Source organism: Panthera onca, chromosome E1 (genome assembly GCF_046562875.1).
Source record: "Panthera onca isolate mPanOnc1 chromosome E1, mPanOnc1 haplotype 2, whole genome shotgun sequence".
In the NCBI taxonomy this organism is placed as follows: Eukaryota; Metazoa; Chordata; class Mammalia; order Carnivora; family Felidae; genus Panthera; species Panthera onca.
In genome coordinates, this window is record NC_138352.1 from 56,026,637 (window position 1) to 56,046,001 (window position 19,365).

Here is a 19,365-nt window from a genome sequence, read left to right on the forward strand (position 1 = left end):
CCAAAGGCCTGTGGGCTGTGTGCTTGTACATCTGGGGCCAGTCTTCTGTGCATGAGTGTCTGGCCCCCTGTGGGGAGTGGGTGTGTGGGTGCATGAATTTCTTCCTCCATCTGCACATGGGCCTACTGCCGTGTCTGTTCAGGAGTGTGCCCCACACTGCCTCATGACCTTGTGCATGCACAAATGCCTGTCTTATATGTGCATGTTCTGTTTGACTCAAGGATGTGGATACATGTGTGCTCTGAATATGCATGTGGGTGTGCACATATGGGGGGGGTCCTGCATGTGCGTTTACACATCTGAATCTCAGTGTGCACGAGTGTACCTGACCCTGTGTGCTGGCACGTATATGTGAAGGCCTTTCTTCGTGGGAGGCAGTGTACCCGTGTTTATGCACACTTGCATTTTTGTGTCCATAGCTTTAGCTAGAAGGGATACTGGCAAAATCTAGGGCAGGAAGAGCCTGTGTGGGCTAGGGGTGGCTGGCGCTGAGCCCCCTCCCAAGCTGGTCTCACCCGGGGCGACGCCCCCTGCTGCTGGTTAGGCTCAGGCTGGAAGGCCTGGGCGGTTGGGGGGTGGGGGGGGGGTTGGGGGGGAAGGGGTTAAGCGTCGGCGTCCACATCTGGGAGCCATTGGCGCATTCCTGCCCGCTGAGCGCATGTTTGCGGATGGATCTGGACGGGACAGGACGGGAGGGGCTGGGCGGGCGTTTCGCACCGGTGGACGGAAATCCAGACGAGAGCGCGAGAGCGAGAGACAGCCGGGCCTGGAGGGCGGGAAGGGGCCTGGGGAAGCGCTGCCCCAGCGCCCTGTCCCTGTGCCGGACCTCAGAGCAGATCATCCCACCGATCAGGCTTGTCCTACTTTACCAAGGCTGGGGGGCTAAAGCTGGAGGGAACAATCAGATACTCCGATTCTCCACCCAGCTGTGCAGCCGGTGTGATGGTGGACAGAACCCTGTGTCCATTCCCGACCTCCTGTTCCTCGTCTGTAAAGCGGGGGCCGTCGGGCCGGTGTCTTTGAGAGCTTTGCCAGCTGGGTCAGGCTGAGAGTCTTCCTCACTGGGGTGGAGGCCTGGGAGTGTGACACTTCCCCTTCCACTGGGAAGTCCTGTGGGGGCACTTGTGGCCACTTCTCTGACCGGGGAGGGGGGTGGTGTTGTTCCTTAATGATTTTGCTTCCCCCCAGTAGGCTGCTACAGGTGGGGACGCGATCCTTCCAAACGGAGCAGCAGGCTCGAAGGGGGCCTGTGGCTGTGCTGGGAACTGGGGTCTCTGCAGATGGAGAGTGATTCAGATCTTGCCCCGCTAGAGCAAGAACGAGAGCTCTTCTGGCCCCTTCAGACTGGGCCAGGAGAGAGAAGCTGGAGTCTGAGAGTCCTCTAGCACTGAGGGGTGCTCCTGGGCGCCCCCTGGTTGGTTCTTGGAAGATCCAAAGGCCACTGCCCTTCTGGGGGAAGGGTACTTGGCAAGGAGATGCTGAGGGGTTAGGTTGGGCTCTAGTTCCTCAGACCTGCTCGAACTGGAGAGGTGTTTGGGGGAAGAGGAGAGGAGTCATTACTCGAGGGAGGTATACCTACTCTTGCACTTCCTTTTTTTTTTTTTTTTTTTTCAGATGAGAAAATTAAGATTCAGAGAAAGGAAGCGACTTATTCAAGGTCGCACAGCTCTGAGTTCCAATTGATCCCCAGAGAAGGATTATAACTATAGGAGTTAGGGGCTTAATATCTAGGGCCAGAGTCACTATATTCACTTCTATATTATGCTCTCTTCCCCGGTTTAGGTGTTGGGCGTGTGTGTGATCTGTGCCTCTGCGAGTGTGGGTATGTGTGATTGGGGGCAAGGGAGTGTGATACCACACACTGCTGTCCTTTCTCGACAGAGTCCTCTTTCCATTCTTTCCGCAGAACTCCTCCTGCCCTCTCAGAATCTCTCCTTTTGGGGCAGAGGGAGGGAATTCTCCCAGATTCCCACGGTCCAGCCTTTAGCTAGGCGCGTCTCCTTTAAGACTCGCCCTTCTCCGGGTCTGTTAAGGAGGGGCGGGGGGCGTGATCCCACAGGCCCGCCCCTGGCTGGTGATAGGTCGGTGGGCGGGCAGAGGCGGGTCTGGGTGGGGGAGAGGGCCGCCCCTCCTGCTCCGTACCCTCCGCCCCCCTAGTCTGGGGCTCCGGGTAAAGTTTCAGCCTCCGCACGTGACTCGCCATGGCCGCTGCCTTCGCCCCGCGCCCCTGAGCCGCGGCCCCCCAGACTGCTCCTCTCCTGGGATCCCGTACCCCTGACGCTTAACAGCACCGAGGCGCAGGGTCAGGGCAGACGCCGAGCCCGCGGGCGCTCTGGACGGATTGCTTCCTCCCGCTGCGAGGTAACCTCTGCCCCGGGGATTTTGGAGAGCCCCCAGCTCCCGCGGGCACCGGGGCCCCTTGGCCTGTCTCTGATAGGAGCTGCAGGCGGGGACCTGGTGCTGGGCGGGTTCGGACGGGAACCCGGGGTTTCCTGGGCTTCCTACCCCGCCGCCGCCGTGCCCAGGGTGGGGGAGTCCAATCTGTGCGTCTGTCTGCGCCCGAGTGTTCGCGCGCAGCCGTGAGGCATCTGGGGCGGTCTGCCGCGCGTGTCCCCGGCGCCCGAGCTGTGGCAGAACCGCCGCTGGGAACTCCTACTCCCTCTTGCTTTCCTCTTCAAAAACAAACAAAACAAAAAGACTTTCAAACCTGTTTGGGGAGAGATCGGATGCCCAACGGACTAGCCCCCTCCTTTTCCTCCTGTTATCTGAGCTGCCCTGTGGTTTGGGGAGAATCAGCCCGGAGGCCCACCCCCACCGGAGCAGGCGGCTGGGGGGCGGGGCCCGCTCAGCTGGTGTCCCCCGTGGAGTGAGGGGAGCCGATTGAATTGGGTAAGGGAGTCAGTGCAGTACCAGGAGGGAGGTCTCTGGATCTAGTGCTACCATGGGGTTATGGAAGCTTTTTGGGGTGAGGGGAGGACGGAATGGACTGGTTGTCTTTGCTCTGCAGAGGGTGTCTGGGACCTGGTGCCACCCACGAGGAGGAGAAGCTGCTAGCCAGATGTGGATGTGGGGGGGGGGGGGTGCTGGAAAATCAGCTTGGCTATGCCCCTTCTCCTCTCTGGGCACTGCCCTATTGTCAAGTTGCTCAGTGGGAAGGGCGGCAGGCCACCAGTGTGCTAGGCTGGGGATGGGGACCAACTCCTATGGAAATCAGACAAGAAAAGCCCCACAGCCTTGAAGATATTTCTCTGCCTCTGTCCATCCTGTCTTGGATAGGATGCCCATGTGCTGGCATGGGGTACCCTCAGCATTCAGCTGGTGCCAGCTCCTTCTACCAGATTGCTTTCTGCCTGTGGGCTGTGTGCACATGTGTGTGTGTATATGTTCTTAGAGGGACTATTCCTGAGAACACTCCCCCACTTCCCCACCCCCTTCTGCTAACTCCCCCTCACTTTTGCTCCTGACCACCATCCCTCCTCCAGTTTCCTGGGTGGGAGATTCAGGGATGTCTCTTGTCCCTTTCCCTGGCTGCAGTGGTCATAGGGCAGGGTTGTTCTAGGGAAGTGGTTCAGTAAAGGCACCAGGTCTTGCTACAAAGTGGGCTTGAGCGCCAAGCACTTCTTCAGGGCCTTGTGCTTGATGGGGAGGCTGGGTTGGGGAAGACCCAGATCGGAGCGGGGGTGGCTTGACACCTTGGGGCTTCCCCCTGTTGGGGGTGGAGATGAGTCTGGGGGAAGAACAAGAGAAAGAGTATTTGGAGCTGGAGGAAAGGGGGGGTCTGGGGGTTTCTGACTATGAAGGGTGTTAGTGTACTGGGAGGGGCTGGGACATCAGTTCTGTCTGGGAGTCTGGGCTATGTTGGTCCTGAGACCGAGTAGTCACTAGGGTCAGACTGGAGTAGGCCCTTGGGAGCTGAGGATCTTAGATTTGGACTTTGAGGGTGTGAGTGAATGTGCATGAAATGGTCCATGCAGGAGTTTCCCCACCAGACTGGTGAGGGCAGTGCAGATGAGGTAGCAGTTCTGAAAAGACCCTGGGTTTGGAATGGCTTAATCCTGGCCACCTCCTCCTATCACCTCTCAATCTTCATCCTTAATTTGACCCTAAATGCCCCTGCTACCATTCTGGGACACTTCTCTGGTCCACCTCCTACTCCCAGCCATGTGGCAGCCTGGCAGGAAGCTAGCTGTGGGCAGCCCCATCCTGATCACCCCTGTGCCTCCCCCGCTGGGCACAGTCACCCACATGTGCCATGACGCGGTTCCTGCCACTCTGTCTAGTGTGGGGTAGAGGACATTGTCTGAGTGGCACTTCAAGTCTGTTTTGGGGGCATTGACCCAGACCTCGGTTAATTGGCTCCTCCTTCCTAAATCCTTTGGTCTTAGAAGCTGGCTCTGCCCTCTAGGACCTTTCCCCCCAACCCACTTCTTGCTCAGACTTCTAGGTTCTTTAGTGGGGTAGTCCTCAGAACTGTGTGACGTGAGGGTGCGGCCTGCTCCAAAATATAAACCTCAGTGCCTGGTTCCCTGCGCTTTGGGCAGCATAGGCTGGGCAGGGCAGGGCCTGACCTGGGCTGAGCTGAGGGATGGGTGTGTTTGGGCCTTTCTGGAGGTCTGTTTAGGAGTAGTGTCTGGGATCTATGGTGATGGGCATCTAGGGAAGGTAATCCTATCCCTGTGACAAATGAACATGGTAATCTCCACTTGCCCAGTGCCCCACGCCCCTTTCTGGTGGCAGTGGTTTTGGGAGTGTGGGAAGCTGGCAGGGTCCCTGGCAAGATGACCAGGGTTGTCTTGACTTACTGGGTTTTGGGAAAGGCGTGTGGCAACTGATACCTCAGCTCCCAGGGCTTTGGCCGCACATCCTCTCTGATGCCTGCTGTCTTTCTTCCCTCCATTCCCCTCTCCACCCTCTGGCTGCTGTCTAGAGCCCACACGGTTTGTAGGGGATGGAGGGTGGGGGCGAGGGCCTGGATCTCCGTGTGTGTCCAGGGAGTGTTCTGGGGATTGGCAGGATTGGCTGAGAGTGTCTGGGTGTCCCTGCAGGGTGGGTGGTGTGCAGGGACCAGGCCCAGAGTGTGAGAATGTGTCAGCGTCGGTGTGTCTGTCCCCCGTCTGGCTTGGGTGTGGGTGTCTCTTGCTTGTCTGGATCTTGCCTCCCGCTCCAGTCCCCGCCTCCCCCCCCCCCCCCCCCCAAACCAGTTGGGACCGCCTGCTTGCTCTCCCTCTCTCTCCGCAGCAACTGGAGCCTCCCTTGCCTGTTCCTGGAATTTGGAGAGGAGGAGGAGGAAGAGGCAGGCAGACAGACCTCCCACACTGTAGCCCGCCTGCCTGGCATCATGGGGAAATGAAATAGGTGCTATGGAACTAAGGTTTCCTTGCCTTCTCTAGACCCTCCAACACACATCACAGAGTCTAGGGAGCCACGTTTACAGAAGGGCCTTGGGCTGCCCCCTACCTGCCTGGCAGTGATGCCTCCTTCTACCCAGCATCCTGCCTGCTTGGCCCCTGCCGGGACCTCTAGGCACCACTGTCAGCCCCGGGAGCGGATGGGGGATTAGACTGCTGCCAGCCTGGCCAGCACCTGTTGCCAACCCCCAGCGCTGTAACTGGAGCCGGCCGTGGAAGGGGGCTACAAAATGACAGGTGGAATTTCTGCAACCAGGCAACCCCCCCCCCCCCCCACTGGATATGCCTTTGCCTTCCGGCCGGAATAAGGAAAGCCTACCCCCCCACACCCCCTCTGCAAGTGTCAACCTGATCTCAAGGATGATGTCCCGATCCTGCCTGTGGGGGCAGGGCCTGGGAGATGGGCAAAGGAATGGGTTTATTGCTGTTTGCCCAGTGACCCCCCCCCCCCATCCCCTTCACAGGCTGCAGAGCTGAGCTGCCCTTGTTTAAGTTAACTGAGCTCTGTTGCTCAGGGAGGGCTGGGGGGCATGGGGGTTGTGGATGGGGGTGGTTCTCTGTTAATGTTTTAATTGCATAAAAACTGGGAGCTCAGCTCCCGACCAGTGGGGAGTCTGGGTCTGGCTGGCCGCCCGGTTTGGGCTAAATATAGTCTGGGACATCTGCAGAGAAGGGGAGGGGGGTGGAGGGAGGTTCCTTTCCCCCCACCTTCCACCAAGGTGCCCTCGTCTGGGCGGGCACCTTGGAGCAGGGAGGGGGATTCCTGAGCACAAAAGGCTGGGGAGAGGCGGTGGGGGCTGGGTACAGTTGGGATCTCGCCTGTCTGGCGGCCAGTAGCTGCCTGAGATGAACCCAGAGGCTCAGGACAGGCTGGAGTGGGGTGTGCGGGCTGTATCCAATGGCTCTGCTCCCCTCCCCCCAGAGCTGCCTGAGGTCAGGCAGTCTCCGTGTGTCACTGCGCCCTGCCGGCCGCCGCCGTGTGTCACCGTGACCCACTCTCTGTGTGCCTGTGTGTACACACCTACCTAGGAGTGGCTCCCTCCCGGCTCCTCCCCCAGAGCCTCTGTCCCCTGGGTCCTACCGCAGATCCCCAGCCCTCCTTCCTTCTGCCCCTCGGCCCACGGTGAAACCTCCAGCCCAGGAATCGAGACTTGAGAAGGGGAAGCTGCGGTGGGGAGTTCTCTGATCTCTAGTCACGGCAGGAAGTGAAGGGGAGGGGGAGGAAGGGGGAGAACCGTGAGTGGCAGGCCAGGAGGGAGGGCCCATCAGCCCTTCGACCAACCTCACACACTGCGATAGGGGGTGGCCACCCTCCCAGCTGGCCCCCTTCCCTCCAGCTCCAAGTGGGGGAACCTTAAGGGACAGCTGATTCTCTAGGGGCTAGTAACAATCTTTATCACCCCCCAACACTGGAAAAAAAAGTCTTCCTGTCACGTGGCTGTCACTTCCTGTCCCACTGTGGTTCCAGGGATGTTTGTTGTTGGTTGCCATGGAGATAGCCGCCGTGGGCACTACCCCGGTTCTTGTGGGGAGGGAGCTGCCCCTCCCCCCAGGGCCACAGTTGGGAAGGGACTTGGGGGGCCTGCCTTGGGGGCTATTTCAGGCTGAGTGTGTGTGGTCTCTGATGCTCCAGATCCTCTAGGCAGCCCCCCCCACCCCCCCACAGACTTCTGTCTGTGGGAAGGAGTCACAGCCACCTACTCAGACCCAGTGTTGGGGAGACCGTGACTGTGCCTGGCTGTGCTTGACTGGCTGACTGTGTGAGTCTGACTGATTGTGTGGTCCTGTCCCCTCCAGGCTAGGTTGTGCTGCCTCAAAGATACATCACAGAGGTTCGTGGGACCTCTGCTCCCTATCTCCTTTTACCTTTGGAACCTTCTCCCATCTTGTGTTCTCATGGAAATTGCCTTCCCCAGGGAGCTTCTGGGATGTCTTGGGGTATAAGCTGGAGTGGGAGGAGGCTGTGGGCAGGTTGTGTGTGTGTTTGGGGGTGGGGAGGTGGGGGTCTGCCTCACCCTTGCACACAGCCTGTACCAGCCTTTCTCTGAGCCTGAAGGCCCTGTGCTTTAAGGGGCAGGCCATACGACTTTGTGACCCATTCTTCCCACCCCCTTGTGGGTTTCCCTCTTCAGCCAGGGATGGAGAAGAGGAGATTCCCCCTAGTTCTAACCCCCAACTGGTAGGCGAGTGCAGAGTAGGAAGTTCCTGGGGGGTCAGTGGATGGAGGGGTATGGGGCGGGGTACAGTCTGACTCAGGCCTGGTCTGGGGTCAGAGCCAAGAGGATATCCTGAGGCAGGGGATTGGCGTTCCCGGCTTCCCTGCAGTCGAGGTCCCCAGGGAGGGGTGCTGGGAGGGGATTGGTAGGACCATGTCCTGCTGACTTTCTGCCCTAGGATTCAGAATCTGGCAGTCTCAGGTTTAGGGCAGAGCTGAGGGGATAGCGGAGGGCGGGGATTGCTGTAGCCTTACACACACACACACACACACACACACACACACACACACACACAAACACAACCTTGCTGTGTGTGCTCCCATTGTGAGAACAGTGTTTCCTGCGTGGTATAGTGGGGAGACAAGTGGTGAGGGGGCAGCTGCCAAGGTGAAGGTGGGGAAAGCCCCATGCCAGGCTGGGTATAAGGACGGTGGTTTCCAAGCTGGGGGGGGGGGTCCCCTTTGTCTGTGCCCCCTTGGTCCCCTGCCCGGACAGAGGGGCCTTTGTTTGGTCCACACACTCCTGTGGTCTGGCTGTGGCTTCGGCAGGCTCATCTCTTCCTCTTCCTGTTTTCTTCCTTCCCTGTAGGTTGCTCCCTCCTTGAAGCCTGGGCTGCCCCCTGCCCTTTCACCTACTCTCTGCTTTGAAAGAAGACCCAGTGGGTTCCAGGGGAGGGGGAGCTCAGCCACCTTGAGCTTTGGAGGTCCCAAGCATGTCTCCTAGGGGGCTCTGGGGTGCAGTCTTTGGGGATGCAGGAGTTGGAGGCACTGTCATGCCCACAGAGACCACCATTTCCTCCTCCCAGAACCTGGCCTGTCCTAGGTTTGGACTTACCCAGTTGCCCTTTCTGCTTGGTAATCAGTCACTGCTGGAGGTCAGGTGGCCCTGCGTAGCTGGGACAGAACCTAGGGCCAGGTGGGGGCACAGGTTGAGGGGACATCAGACCCACTCTTCTGGGACTGAGTGCTGCATCTTGAGGCAGTTGGGCAGTGGCAGCATCCAGAGGAAGATGCTGGACTTCATCCCTCCCCTAATCCCCTCTGAGGATGTGCTAAGGGCCTGCACATGTTTGGGGCAGGTTTTCAAACAAGTCCTAGCTCTAGTGAGGCAGGCCTGGGATTGCAAGGGTCTGGTAGAGAAGAGGTGCCCTGTACCTGTCCCGACATAGTCCAGGCCCTCCTGGGGTGGTGATCTCTTTCAAAGTGGGGCTGGCCTTGCTGGCTCCCTGCAGCTGGGACTCTGGTGAACAAAAGGTAAACAGAGGACCAGAGTGGCCAGACTGTGGACTTGTAGGGGAGGAGAGGGGTGAAAGCCTTGGCCAGAGGAACCTTTGGAAAAGGGAAAGAGGGAGTAGTGATCATCACTGCTCCCCAGACCCTGCCTGAAGATCTGAAGAGCTAGGAGGAGGGGAGAAGTTGTGGCTTTGTGTGTGTGTGTGTGTGTGTGTGTGTGTGTGTGTGTGTGTGTTCCTGGAAAGTTTATAAATAGTTCCAGCCCACTGTTCTGGTTTAGAATCTGCCCTGTCCCGCCCTGTCCTGCCCTGCCCTGCCCTGCCAGCTCCTTATCTGATTAGGGGGTACAGAGGGTCCAGGTCTTTGTTTCCACCAGGGTTCATGTCCTGTGTGTTCCCCTGGGTACCCCGTCAAGTTGAGCTGAGCTTTGGGTGTCATTTGCCTATGATTCATTGACTGTCTAGAATGCTGAGGAAAACCCCCATCTCCCCTTCTTTTAAGCTGCCCGGTCTCTGTCCCTATCTCTCAGCCTCTCTGGGACTGCCTGCCTTCTGTTCCTTGGGAGCCATTGTTGCAGGGGAGCCTGGGAGCTGAGAGGAGGGAGTCAATGAGGAAGGGAGGCTGGATCAGCTGGGTTTGGGGACCCCCGGCTCCTCTTCTCTGGGGATAGGAAAGGAAATAGTCTATTTCTCTTCCCTTCCTCCCCTCCCCAAATCCAAAAGGTTTCTCTTTTTTGGTTTGTGAAATGAAAGAAGGGAATTTGGGAAAGTGCTGTGGTTGGGCATCCACCCACACCCGAATATCCCTCACCCACATCCCTCTTCTCAGTCTGGGGGGAAGCAGACCCTGGAAAATGGGTAATTGTCTCTCTGGGGCCTGTCCACAGACACTAGCCCTGGTTGGGAAGAGGGAAGGGAGAGCAGACACATGGCCCAGGGAGGCACGGGGTGTGGTGAGAGGTGTGGGGAAAGGGGCCCCGTTGCCCAGCACCGCCTGTGTGCCCAGTGCTGTGCTAGGTGCTTTCCAGACTCATATGTCTGAAACCACACAGCCAGTTGTTGAGAGGGGTAGCTCACAAGTGAGTAAACAGACGCTTAGAGAGGTTAAGTGACTTGCCGAAGGTCACCCAGAGTGGCAGAGCTGAGATTTGACCCTACAAACCTCTGGTTCTTTCTACTGTCTTCATGGCTCAGCCAGCCCTTGCCTTTTCCTCTAGGTGTGTGAGTTTCCCCTGGCACTTTTTGGGAGTGGGGGAGGCTCCGGTGGGCAGGGTGCATGGCTGGTGGCTGGCACTCCAGCGCCCACCCCCTCCGACTGTGCCCAGGCGAGGCTCAGCCTATTGGAGGGATGGGCCTGTGGTTTTCTCTGCCTTGAGGGAGGGTGCCCACGGGTAGTAGAGCTGGTGGGCAGAGGGTGGAGGTTGGAGGTAGGTAGTTTGTTTTCCCTTTCTTTGGTGGTTTCAGTTCTCTACCCCTGGGTCCAGGTAGCTGGGGCCCAGGTGTCTCCCCAGGGTTCATGGCTCCAGAGGGAGCTTCTGAGGCAGGGCCTGTGCTCTTTGGCTCAGCCCCCATCATCCCTGCCCTCTCCCATCCCTGTTCCCTGGCCAGCCTGGCCCTCGGCCCATTTCTATGACCTTTACCCCCTCCCATGGCTCAAGGTCCTCCCCGGGGAGCTGAGTAACTCTGCACCAGAGTTTGCAGGCTGAGCAGGGTTAGGGATAGTGAGGCTCTCATGGGGTGAGGGAGGCCTTCCAGTCTCTCACTGGGGTGTGGCTTTGGAGGGGAGGGGGTTTTGAAGTTTGGTCCCATGTCTAACTCCTCACAGGCAGAGTTGAAGCATTAAGGTGGGCATAGTCATCTCTCCTCTGGGGGCAGGGGTGGGATGCAGAAGGTCCAGACTGGACCGACTGAATCCACCCCCTATGCCCCAAAAGCTGAGTCAGAATGCCTGGGGTCTAGAGTGAATGGCTTTCTGGGCCTCAGCTTCCTGGGCCTCACCTCAGGGAGGCCGGCCCCTGTGTGGACGTAAACCCTCCTGAGTATTTGTCAGAGGGTGCACCTCAGTGTGTGTTGGGTGCTGGGCCCCCAGGGAGGCAGGTACAAAGGCCAGCCTGGCTGTGTGAGGGCCAGGGAATGTGCAGTTTGGGAAACTGTGGGGCTGTGGTTGTGTGTCTGTGGGGGGCTGTGTCCTGGGGCCGTGCACACAAGCCCTGAACCACATTCATTGTGTGGTGAAGCCCAGGTGTGGAGAGATGGTATCTCCAGGTTCCCTCTCTTCACGTGCGTGCCCGCACACACACAGGCTGGGGCGTGCAAGCATGCTCTTGCCCACCCGGATGCTTTCCATAGACCTGCATGCATGAGTTTCTGCAGGACAGAGAGAGAGAGAGAGAGAGAGAGAGAGAGAGAGTGAGAGTGTGTGTGTGTGTGTGTGTGTGTGTGTGTGTGTGTGTGTCTGACTGTCAACGCTGATGAGGCTCGGCCAACCCCTCCTTCCCTTGCCTGGCTCCCTCAGCTCAAGAGTTCCCGTTGTGTGGGGCCCCACAGGGGCGTGGGGGGCTGGGGTGGCAGCTGGCCCAATGGGTGGGGCCCCTGTTCCTCTGACGTCAGCCTTCTCAGCCTGGGAGGGAATCAACAGGGGCCTGGGGAGAGAAGGGGGTACTTCATTCAGGAGTAAGGAGAGAGGCCTTATGGTTGTCATAATTAGTACCAGTAAAAATCATGGTCATTAACAATGTCCAGATTCCACTCCTGGGGGAGCTGCTCCCTCCCTAGCAAGTACCTGTCCCCTCTCCCCCTCCCTCAGCCTGGCCCAGCTGGGCCCAAAAGTCCTGGCCTTGTCCACTGTGGCCTTGGCAGGAACTCCTCTATCCCAGGCATGGTCCTCTGCCAAACGCTGGCCATGTGCATGTCCCTTGGATTCTAGGTCTGAGCCTGGAGCCTGGAGCTTAGAACCTGGTGTGGCCTAGGCTTGGTGGGGGAGGTGGGGGGAGGAACAGGGGTTGGAAATGCAGGCAGTCCTTAGTGTGGGTCTTTGTGACCTTGTTTCTTTCCTTTTTCCTTTTTTCTCTTTCTCTCTTTCCTTTTCTCTTCCCTTCTTCTTTGTGTAATATTTATTTTTTATTTTTAATTAAACCCTACCCCCAATGTGGGGCTCAAACTCATGACCCTGACGTTGAGAGTCACACGCTCTACTGACTGAACCGGTCAGGGGCCCCTCCTTTCTTCTTTTTAACAGGTTTATTGAGATGTAATTCATATACCATAAAATTCACCCATTAAAGTGTATAACACAGTGGTTTTTGTATACTCACAGAGTTGTGTGAATGTCCCCACCATCAATTTTTGAAAATTTTCATCACTCTAAAAAGACCCCGTTAACTGTCAGCAGTCACCTCCCATTTCCTTCAAACCCACCCCCCAGCCCCTGGTGACTGCAGTCTGCTTTCTGTTTTTATAGATTTGTCTATTCTGGGCATTTCATAGAAATGGAATCATCATATGTAGCCTTTTAGAACTAGCATGACTGTTTTCATGTAGTAGTAGTATATATCAGTACTTCATTCCTTTTTCTGGTAGAATTAAGTTTGCATGTGGATGGACACTCTGTCCATTCATCAGCTGATAGACATTTGGGTCAGTTCTACTTTTAGGCCATTGTGAGTAATACTGGTCTGAACATCCGAGCACAAGTTTTTGTGTGAACTTATGTTTTCATATCTCTTGGAGAGATACCTAGGAGTGGACTTGCTGGATCATAAGGTAACTCTGTTTAACTTTTTGAGGAACTGCCACATTGTTTTCCAAAGTGGTTGTACTGTTTTACATTCCCTCCAGCAGGTGTATGAGGGTTCCGGTTTCTCCATATCCTTGACAGATTTATTCTTTTTGATTATAGTCATCTTGGTGGATCTGAGGTGATATCTCATTGTGGTTATTTATTTACTTATTTAAATGTTTATTTATGTTGAGAGAGAGAGACAGAACATGAACAGGGGAGAGGCAGAGAGAGAGGGAGACACAGAATCCGAAGCAGGCTCCAGGTTCTGAGCTGCCAGCGCAGAGCTTGACGTGAGGCTTGAACTCACAAACCGAGAGATCTTGACCTGAGCTGAAGTCTGATGCTCCACCCACCAAGCCACCCAGGTGTCTCTCATTGTGGTTTTAAAAGGCTGTTTCTTTGGGGTGCCTGGGTGGCTCAGTGAAGTATCCTACTTCAGTTCAGATCATAATCTCATGGTTCATGAGTTCGGGCCCCGCATCAGGCTCTGTGCTAACATCTCGGAGCCTGGAGCCTGCTTCGGATTGTGTGTCCCTCTCTCTCTTTCCCCTCCCCCGCTGGCACTCTGTCTGTCTCTGTCACAAAAATGAGTAAACATTAAAAAACAAATAAATGGCTGTTTCTTTTTGTCTTCTTTTGTCTTCACATATAAACAATGCCATACATATGTCATATATATGTGTATATGTATTTGTATATAAAGAAATATATCCATGTACATGTATTTATTTTAGTATATCCTATACCCCAGGTGGATTTGATTGGAAGCATCCTCTTGCGGATGCTTCTCTTTTTCCCCTTTCTCTCTTTTCCCTTGTTGCTGCCTTTCTGTCTGTGTCATGGCATCTCTGGGTTCATCTCTGCCTCTCTCTGCCCCATGGTGTTATCTGTGCATGCCCTTCTGATCCCAGCTGTTCAAACAGGGTTTGGATCTGTATACACACATGTGTGTGTGTATGTGGGGGGGGGGGGGCGGGCATCTGGTCCTTCATCGTGTGCCCTCCTCCCACCCCATCCAGGGATGTTGCTTTTGCCACCGACTATGAGGGTGAACTTTGAATTCATCAATCTCCCTTACCGTTTCATTGCCTGGGGCTGGGGAGGTTCTACCCTGTGCAATCCCTACCCTTCTTACACACTGCCCACCCCTGGCCCATCATGCTGGTAAGCATTGGAGGTGATACCCAGGAGTCCTTGGTTCCCGTTTCCTTATTTGTATGTATGTCAACGGGCCTCCTCCCTAGGCCTGTGGGACAAACCCATCTGGGGTGCTGGGGCTTGGATTTTGGGGGGAAGTGGTATAAGAGGGGCCCCCTGGCCTAGGAGTCATTTTTCTGAGAAGTGCCAATGCTTTAGGGAAGCGGCTTTTCCTCCCCCACCCTCCCCCCCTCAGGCACACGGTTCTTTGTATCTTGACCTCAGGTAACCCGCACTGGGGGAGGAGGAGGGCCAGCTGCTGGCCTCTGCCACAGGGATCCTCTGGGGTGGCAGACCCTGACCTTTCCCCTCGGGACTGTGGGTGAGAGGCCCTTTGTGGCTCTGGGCTCTGTCCTGGTCTCCCCAGCCTGGCTGTGCTATCCTGCCACCCCCAGCAGTGTCTGGGCCCTGCTCCCAGGCTGTCTCTGCCAGCCAGGCATGGTGCCAGCTGTCTGCTCAGCCGGGTGCCACGGGAGAATCTCCGGCCGCCCAGGTTGGGGAGCTCCACGGGGAATGCCCGTGTACCCGCTCCTCAGTGCCCACTCACCTGCCTTTCCTTTTTCTGCAGTGCCACAGAACATGGCCCCCCGAGCCGCCTAGCCAGGGCCCATCTGGGAGAGGCATCCTCTTCGGTGTCCTGAAGGCCAGCTCTGGACCTTCCCAGAAAAGTGCCAGCTCACAGAACTGCTTGACCGAAGGACCAGCTCTTGGGACCTCCCCCAACCCACACGGCCCCCCGCTAGAGTGGGGGATCCAGGAGGCTGAGATTAGCCTGTTGGCCTTGGACAGAAGCTCCAGGACAGAAGGGGGGGGTGGGCTGACCACCCAGACCCCCTCTGGGCCCAGGCCCCATGCCCCGAGGAGGGGCAGCCTGAAGCCCGTCAGAGCCTCCTGCCAGACTGTCTGCCTACCCTTCTGACTGTGGCTGCTTGGCATGGCCAGCAACAGCAGCTCCTGCCCAACACCTGGGGGAGGGCACCTCAATGGGTACCCGGTGCCCCCCTACGCCTTCTTCTTCCCGCCAATGCTGGGTGGACTTTCTCCGCCAGGCGCCCTGACCACTCTCCAACACCAGCTTCCAGTCAGCGGCTATAGCACACCATCCCCAGCCAGTAAGTGGGGTGGTGGGAGGCTTGGTGGGAGGGGGATGTGGCGTCGGCAGGCCTCAGGGCTTGGCCTCCAGGCACATCTGTTTTGCGCGTCTTCTCTAGATGAGGGGGACCATCGTTGTGTGTGTGTGTGGGGGGTGGCTCCAGGCTGGTAACAGTGGTTGTTTGATGTTGGGGGCGGCTGAGGGAGAGATGCAACCGTGCCGTTCCCCGGGGCTCCTGGCGCCCTCTCCTGTGCTGTGCTCTTGAGGGCCTTATAAATAGCTCCGAGGACTGGACACAGAGGCCGGAGGCGGGTAAACACACCTCTTGACATTTGGTGGAAATGGCAACTCTCCTGAGAGTGGCACCCCACCTCCATCCCACCCCTCTGAGGAAAGAGCTTGAGGGCGCAGACTGCCCTGGAGGCTGACGAGCCCCCCCACCTCTCCCCTCCCTGCCAGCTCCGCCCACGGTTGCCTGGTGGCCAGGGCCAGTGTCCCAGGAGGGGGCGCCCAGCCTGGACTCTGGCTGTGCACGCATGCATGGTCTTGGCAGGGCCTGTGTTTTCTCTGTGACTCCACCCTCTGCCACGGGGGTCGCCTGTTGGCTGGACAGGGGTCTCGGTACCCTTCCCCGGCTGGCTGAGCCAGGTAGTGGGAGGTGGCAGCAGCTATGGCCAGCTGGCGGAGTCCAGGCCTTGGGCCTGCCAGGCCGCTTACAGTAACTCTGGCCCCCAGGGCCCAGCTGGGCACCAGGCCAGGGCTCGGGGAGGAGGGAGCAGGGGCCTGGCCTGGGGCGGGAGGGGTTGGTAGCAGCAGAATGGGCCATGGACGGTTGGCTGGTCGGTCAGCTGCTGACCTGGGAAACGTGTCCCACCTCTCCTGGTGGGCGGGGACTGAACACCCTGCCCCAGGCACCCACTGCCCCTCCCACAGCCCCTGGCAGGCTGCCTGGCACCACTGCCCTGTGCGCCCGGCTGGGCTGGGTCAGTGCCCCCTTCTCAGTGTGGGGGCAGCACACTCTCGCCGGAGCCAGGGAGTCTCTTTGTCCCTGGGGCAGGCCCTGGCCGGGCGCCTCGCTGCCCGCACTGGCCGTCTGCCCACCGCCACCACCGCTTCCTGGACCTCCTCCTCTGGCTCCGCCACGGCCCCTCCCTCCCAGGCCCCACCGGCTGCTGGAGCAGGGGCTCCGTGTCTGTTCCTACAGGCTCCCCCCTCTTTCTGGCCTGGGACCAGAGGGCAGGCAGATACTCCCTCAGTTTCCACTGCAATGCCATTCATTCTCTACCTTCTGTTTCCTCCCTCTCTTCTGTCCTCATACGGCAGTGGCGGGTGGCATAGTGACCCGGAGTTGGGGGAACTCCGAGTTTGGCCTAGTCTTCCAGTCCGTGCTAGGTGGCCAGGGAGGCCAGTCTCTGGGTTCAGGGTTGCTGGGGAATGGAATTGGGGTTGTGGGCATGTTTGTGGTTCCTTTTGTCTACAGACACTGGAATTCGTATTCTTGGCTGGAGTAACTGGAGTGTCTCCTTCCTGCCAGGGTGGGATTTTTAGGGAGGGAGACGTGGGGGGCTTGCAACCTGGTACCTGTGGATAACTTGTCCTTCCCCAGGTGATGGGAACAAAGCCCCAGACACTGCTCAGAGTTGGAGGTGGACTGGGTTCTTGCCCATCCTGTGTCAGACGAGCAAAGAGCAAATGCTATGTCCTCTGAATGTTGCAAGCTTCTTCCCCTTTCTTAGAGGTGGGTGGGGAGGGCTTCCGGGTCCCCCACTTCCCACCCTGGTAACATTCTCCCCCCCCCAGGGCGGGGTGCCCACATTTTGGGCAAGTGGAGCCTTCTCTGGCTTTCCCCACCCAGGTTAGGCAATGCTCCTTTCCTGCCCCCTCCCTCTGTGAGCCTGTGGGTTTCCCTACCCTTCCCCTCTTCCTAGTAAACAACAACTTCTCTTCCTACCTAGACCCCCAGCTTCTGAGCTGCTCCCTGCCATTCTCCTACTCTGGGACCAGGGGTGTAGCCATGGGCTTCAGGGAGCCAGGCATCTCCCCTCCTTCTGTGCAGGGCTGGGTGGCCTGGTGACCCAAGCTCCTCAGCCCTGGGTAGTGAAGCATGACAGATCAAAATTCATATGTGTTGGAGATGGAGGCAGCCTCATTTCTCTGCTCTCCCTGCCATGAGGCTGGTGCCAGGGGTCAGGCAGTTCCTAGGAGAGGTAGACATTGGTGGCCCCCATTCCTGCAGAGAGCAATGGTCACCTTTTTTTGTAGGAAGCCTGAAATGGGAGGCTCTTTACTCCCATTTCCCACCAACAAAGGTGTTTGCATAGTGCCCCTCCCTTTCCCATCCCTCTTCCCATGTAATGTGGAGGCTGGACCTTGGGTGTCTTGGGTGTATCCTTCAGAGACCCAGTGGCCTGTGGAATGACAGGTCTGGGTCACTGTTGGGGAAGGGGTATTTCTCTTACTCTGGTCAGGGAGTCAGAGTAAGAGGCCCCAGAGATGGGACAGGATTCCCTCCCCAGAGCCCCTGGGGCTTGATCTCTGAGGACTGGTATTTACTATGGAGGGTTGAGATTCTGTGTGCATTGTGGGGAGGGTCAGGGTTGTGTGTGTTTTAGGGGTGGGGGTGTCAAGGCTGAGTGTGTGTTGGGAAGGGGGTTAATGGCTTGTGTGTATGGGGTGAGAAGGTCAGAGCTGAGCGTGTCTTGGGAGAATCAAATCCAGAGCTGGGGAGGGGGGCGGTCAGTCTGTATGTGTGCTGGAGGAGGCGGTGACTTAGGGCATAGAGTGTTTAAAGGAGAGGTCTGCGGACTGTGCTGTGTGTCTCGGGAGGTCAGGGTCTCTTCTTATCGCCAGTTTAGGCTGGGGGTGGTGGTGTGGGGAGTGGGGAACACCAACCTGCCCGTTTTGTTGCTCACTGTAGGAATCCGTGTGGGCTACCTGCTGTAGTGGAGCCTGAGTTCTGGCTTTGCCACTTAACTACATGTGATAACCTCTCTGAGCACGTTTCCTGGTCTGTAAAACAGGGATATTACCAGAACCTCCCTCAAAGGCTGAGATTAGGCAAGATCACCGACGTAATGTTCTCAGCTCTGCGTCTGCTTGTGGCATCCTGTCGTCTGCATCCTTGCTGTCTCCTGCGTGGTACCATTACCACGGTGAAAAGGGGACCCAGGTCCCTTCTAGGTGGAGGAGTTGGAGAGAACTGGATGCTGACATGTGTGGAGCACGTACTATGTGCCCCAGATTATCTCTATGGTGCTGGGAGAGGGTTATTATCCCCATTTGTATTTGAGGAACTGGTGTGGGTGGAGGTTAAGGGATTGGGTTAAGTGAGCGGTAAAGCTGACCTATTTTCCACCATCCAGATAGGCAGCTGCAGGAGGGTATGGTGGTGGGCACTCCTGGGTTGGGGGAGCCTTTGGGGGGGAGGGGTCTGTCAGGGCCAATGATGAAACCTCCTCTCCTATGGCTGAGTCCCACTTCTGCCCAGGAACCTCCTGCTTTCCCCCAGTAGGGGGCGTCAGGGAAGGCAGCCAAGCCACACCCCCTCTTCTGTGTTTTGGATCCTGAAGCCTGGAGGCAAAGAGCCCTAAGAGGCCTGGGCCAGATCTCCATCCTGTCCTGGAAACTGTGGATACAATCTGTTCACACCCATCCCCACCCCCTAATCTGCCCGCTGCAGCCCACGGGAGTTTGCAGAGCTCAGTAGGCAATCCTCCCGTCCCCCTCCAGACAGACATTGTAGGAACAGAGTGTAAAAGCCACAGTTGTTATTCTTATTTTGTTTCAATTTGTGGGGTGGGGGCAGGGAAGTTGGAAGCAATCAGTAGAGGAGCTAGAGATGGGAACCCCAAAAGACTGGCTCCAGACTTTTCCTTTCTGTCTACATATTCATAATGTGTGTGCCTGGAGACTGGGGAGACCAAGGAGGGAGTGAGCCCCTCTTCCTTTCTTCTGCCACTCCCTTCCTTTAGTCTCTTCCTCCCACCCTCCCTTCCGTCCACTCTTTCCCTGGACAATAAGAGAGACAGCCCAGGGAGAGAGGGTATTGCTAGCAGTGCCTTTCCAGAGGTCCAAAATGCAGAGTCAGCCAAAGATTGTTGGATGGGATTTTGAGTGAAAATGGGGCCCCTCACCTTTTATCTGGTAGCAGTGATAATGCATGAGCTCCCTCAGGCAGGACTCAGGGAAGGAAGCCTGTCTTCCTTTTGGGCTGGCAGGACCTGAGACATTGGGTCCACCCCATGCCAAGGGCCATGTGCCCACAGGGATGTGCCAGTGCAGGCTATGACTACCCTTTAGGGGGTAGCGTCTGTAGAAAGAGGAAGTGTTTCCCTTCTCCAGATCACTTTGGGGCAGTGCCCACGTGGCCTCCTCCTCCTCCTCCTCCTCCTCCTCTATGGAGTCAGGCACAGCCAGTGGAGCTGGGTGTCCCAGGGTAG

The 19,365-nt window shown here is 57.4% G+C and overlaps 1 protein-coding gene across 4 annotated transcripts in view; it reads left to right on the forward strand.

Moving 5' to 3' along the window:
* The first annotated feature begins 722 nt into the window (after nucleotides 1-722).
* Nucleotides 723-19,365, forward strand: part of RARA (retinoic acid receptor alpha) — a 36,922-nt gene continuing 18,279 nt past the window's right edge. The window contains exons 1-2 of one of the 4 annotated variants that reach the window (XM_060646154.3): nucleotides 723-1,569; nucleotides 14,402-14,945. In XM_060646154.3, the coding sequence (XP_060502137.1) occupies nucleotides 14,768-14,945 (178 nt within the window). In that variant the 5' untranslated portion in view covers nucleotides 723-1,569; nucleotides 14,402-14,767. The other 3 variants (XM_060646151.3, XM_060646152.3, XM_060646153.3) reach the window with 3 other exon arrangements.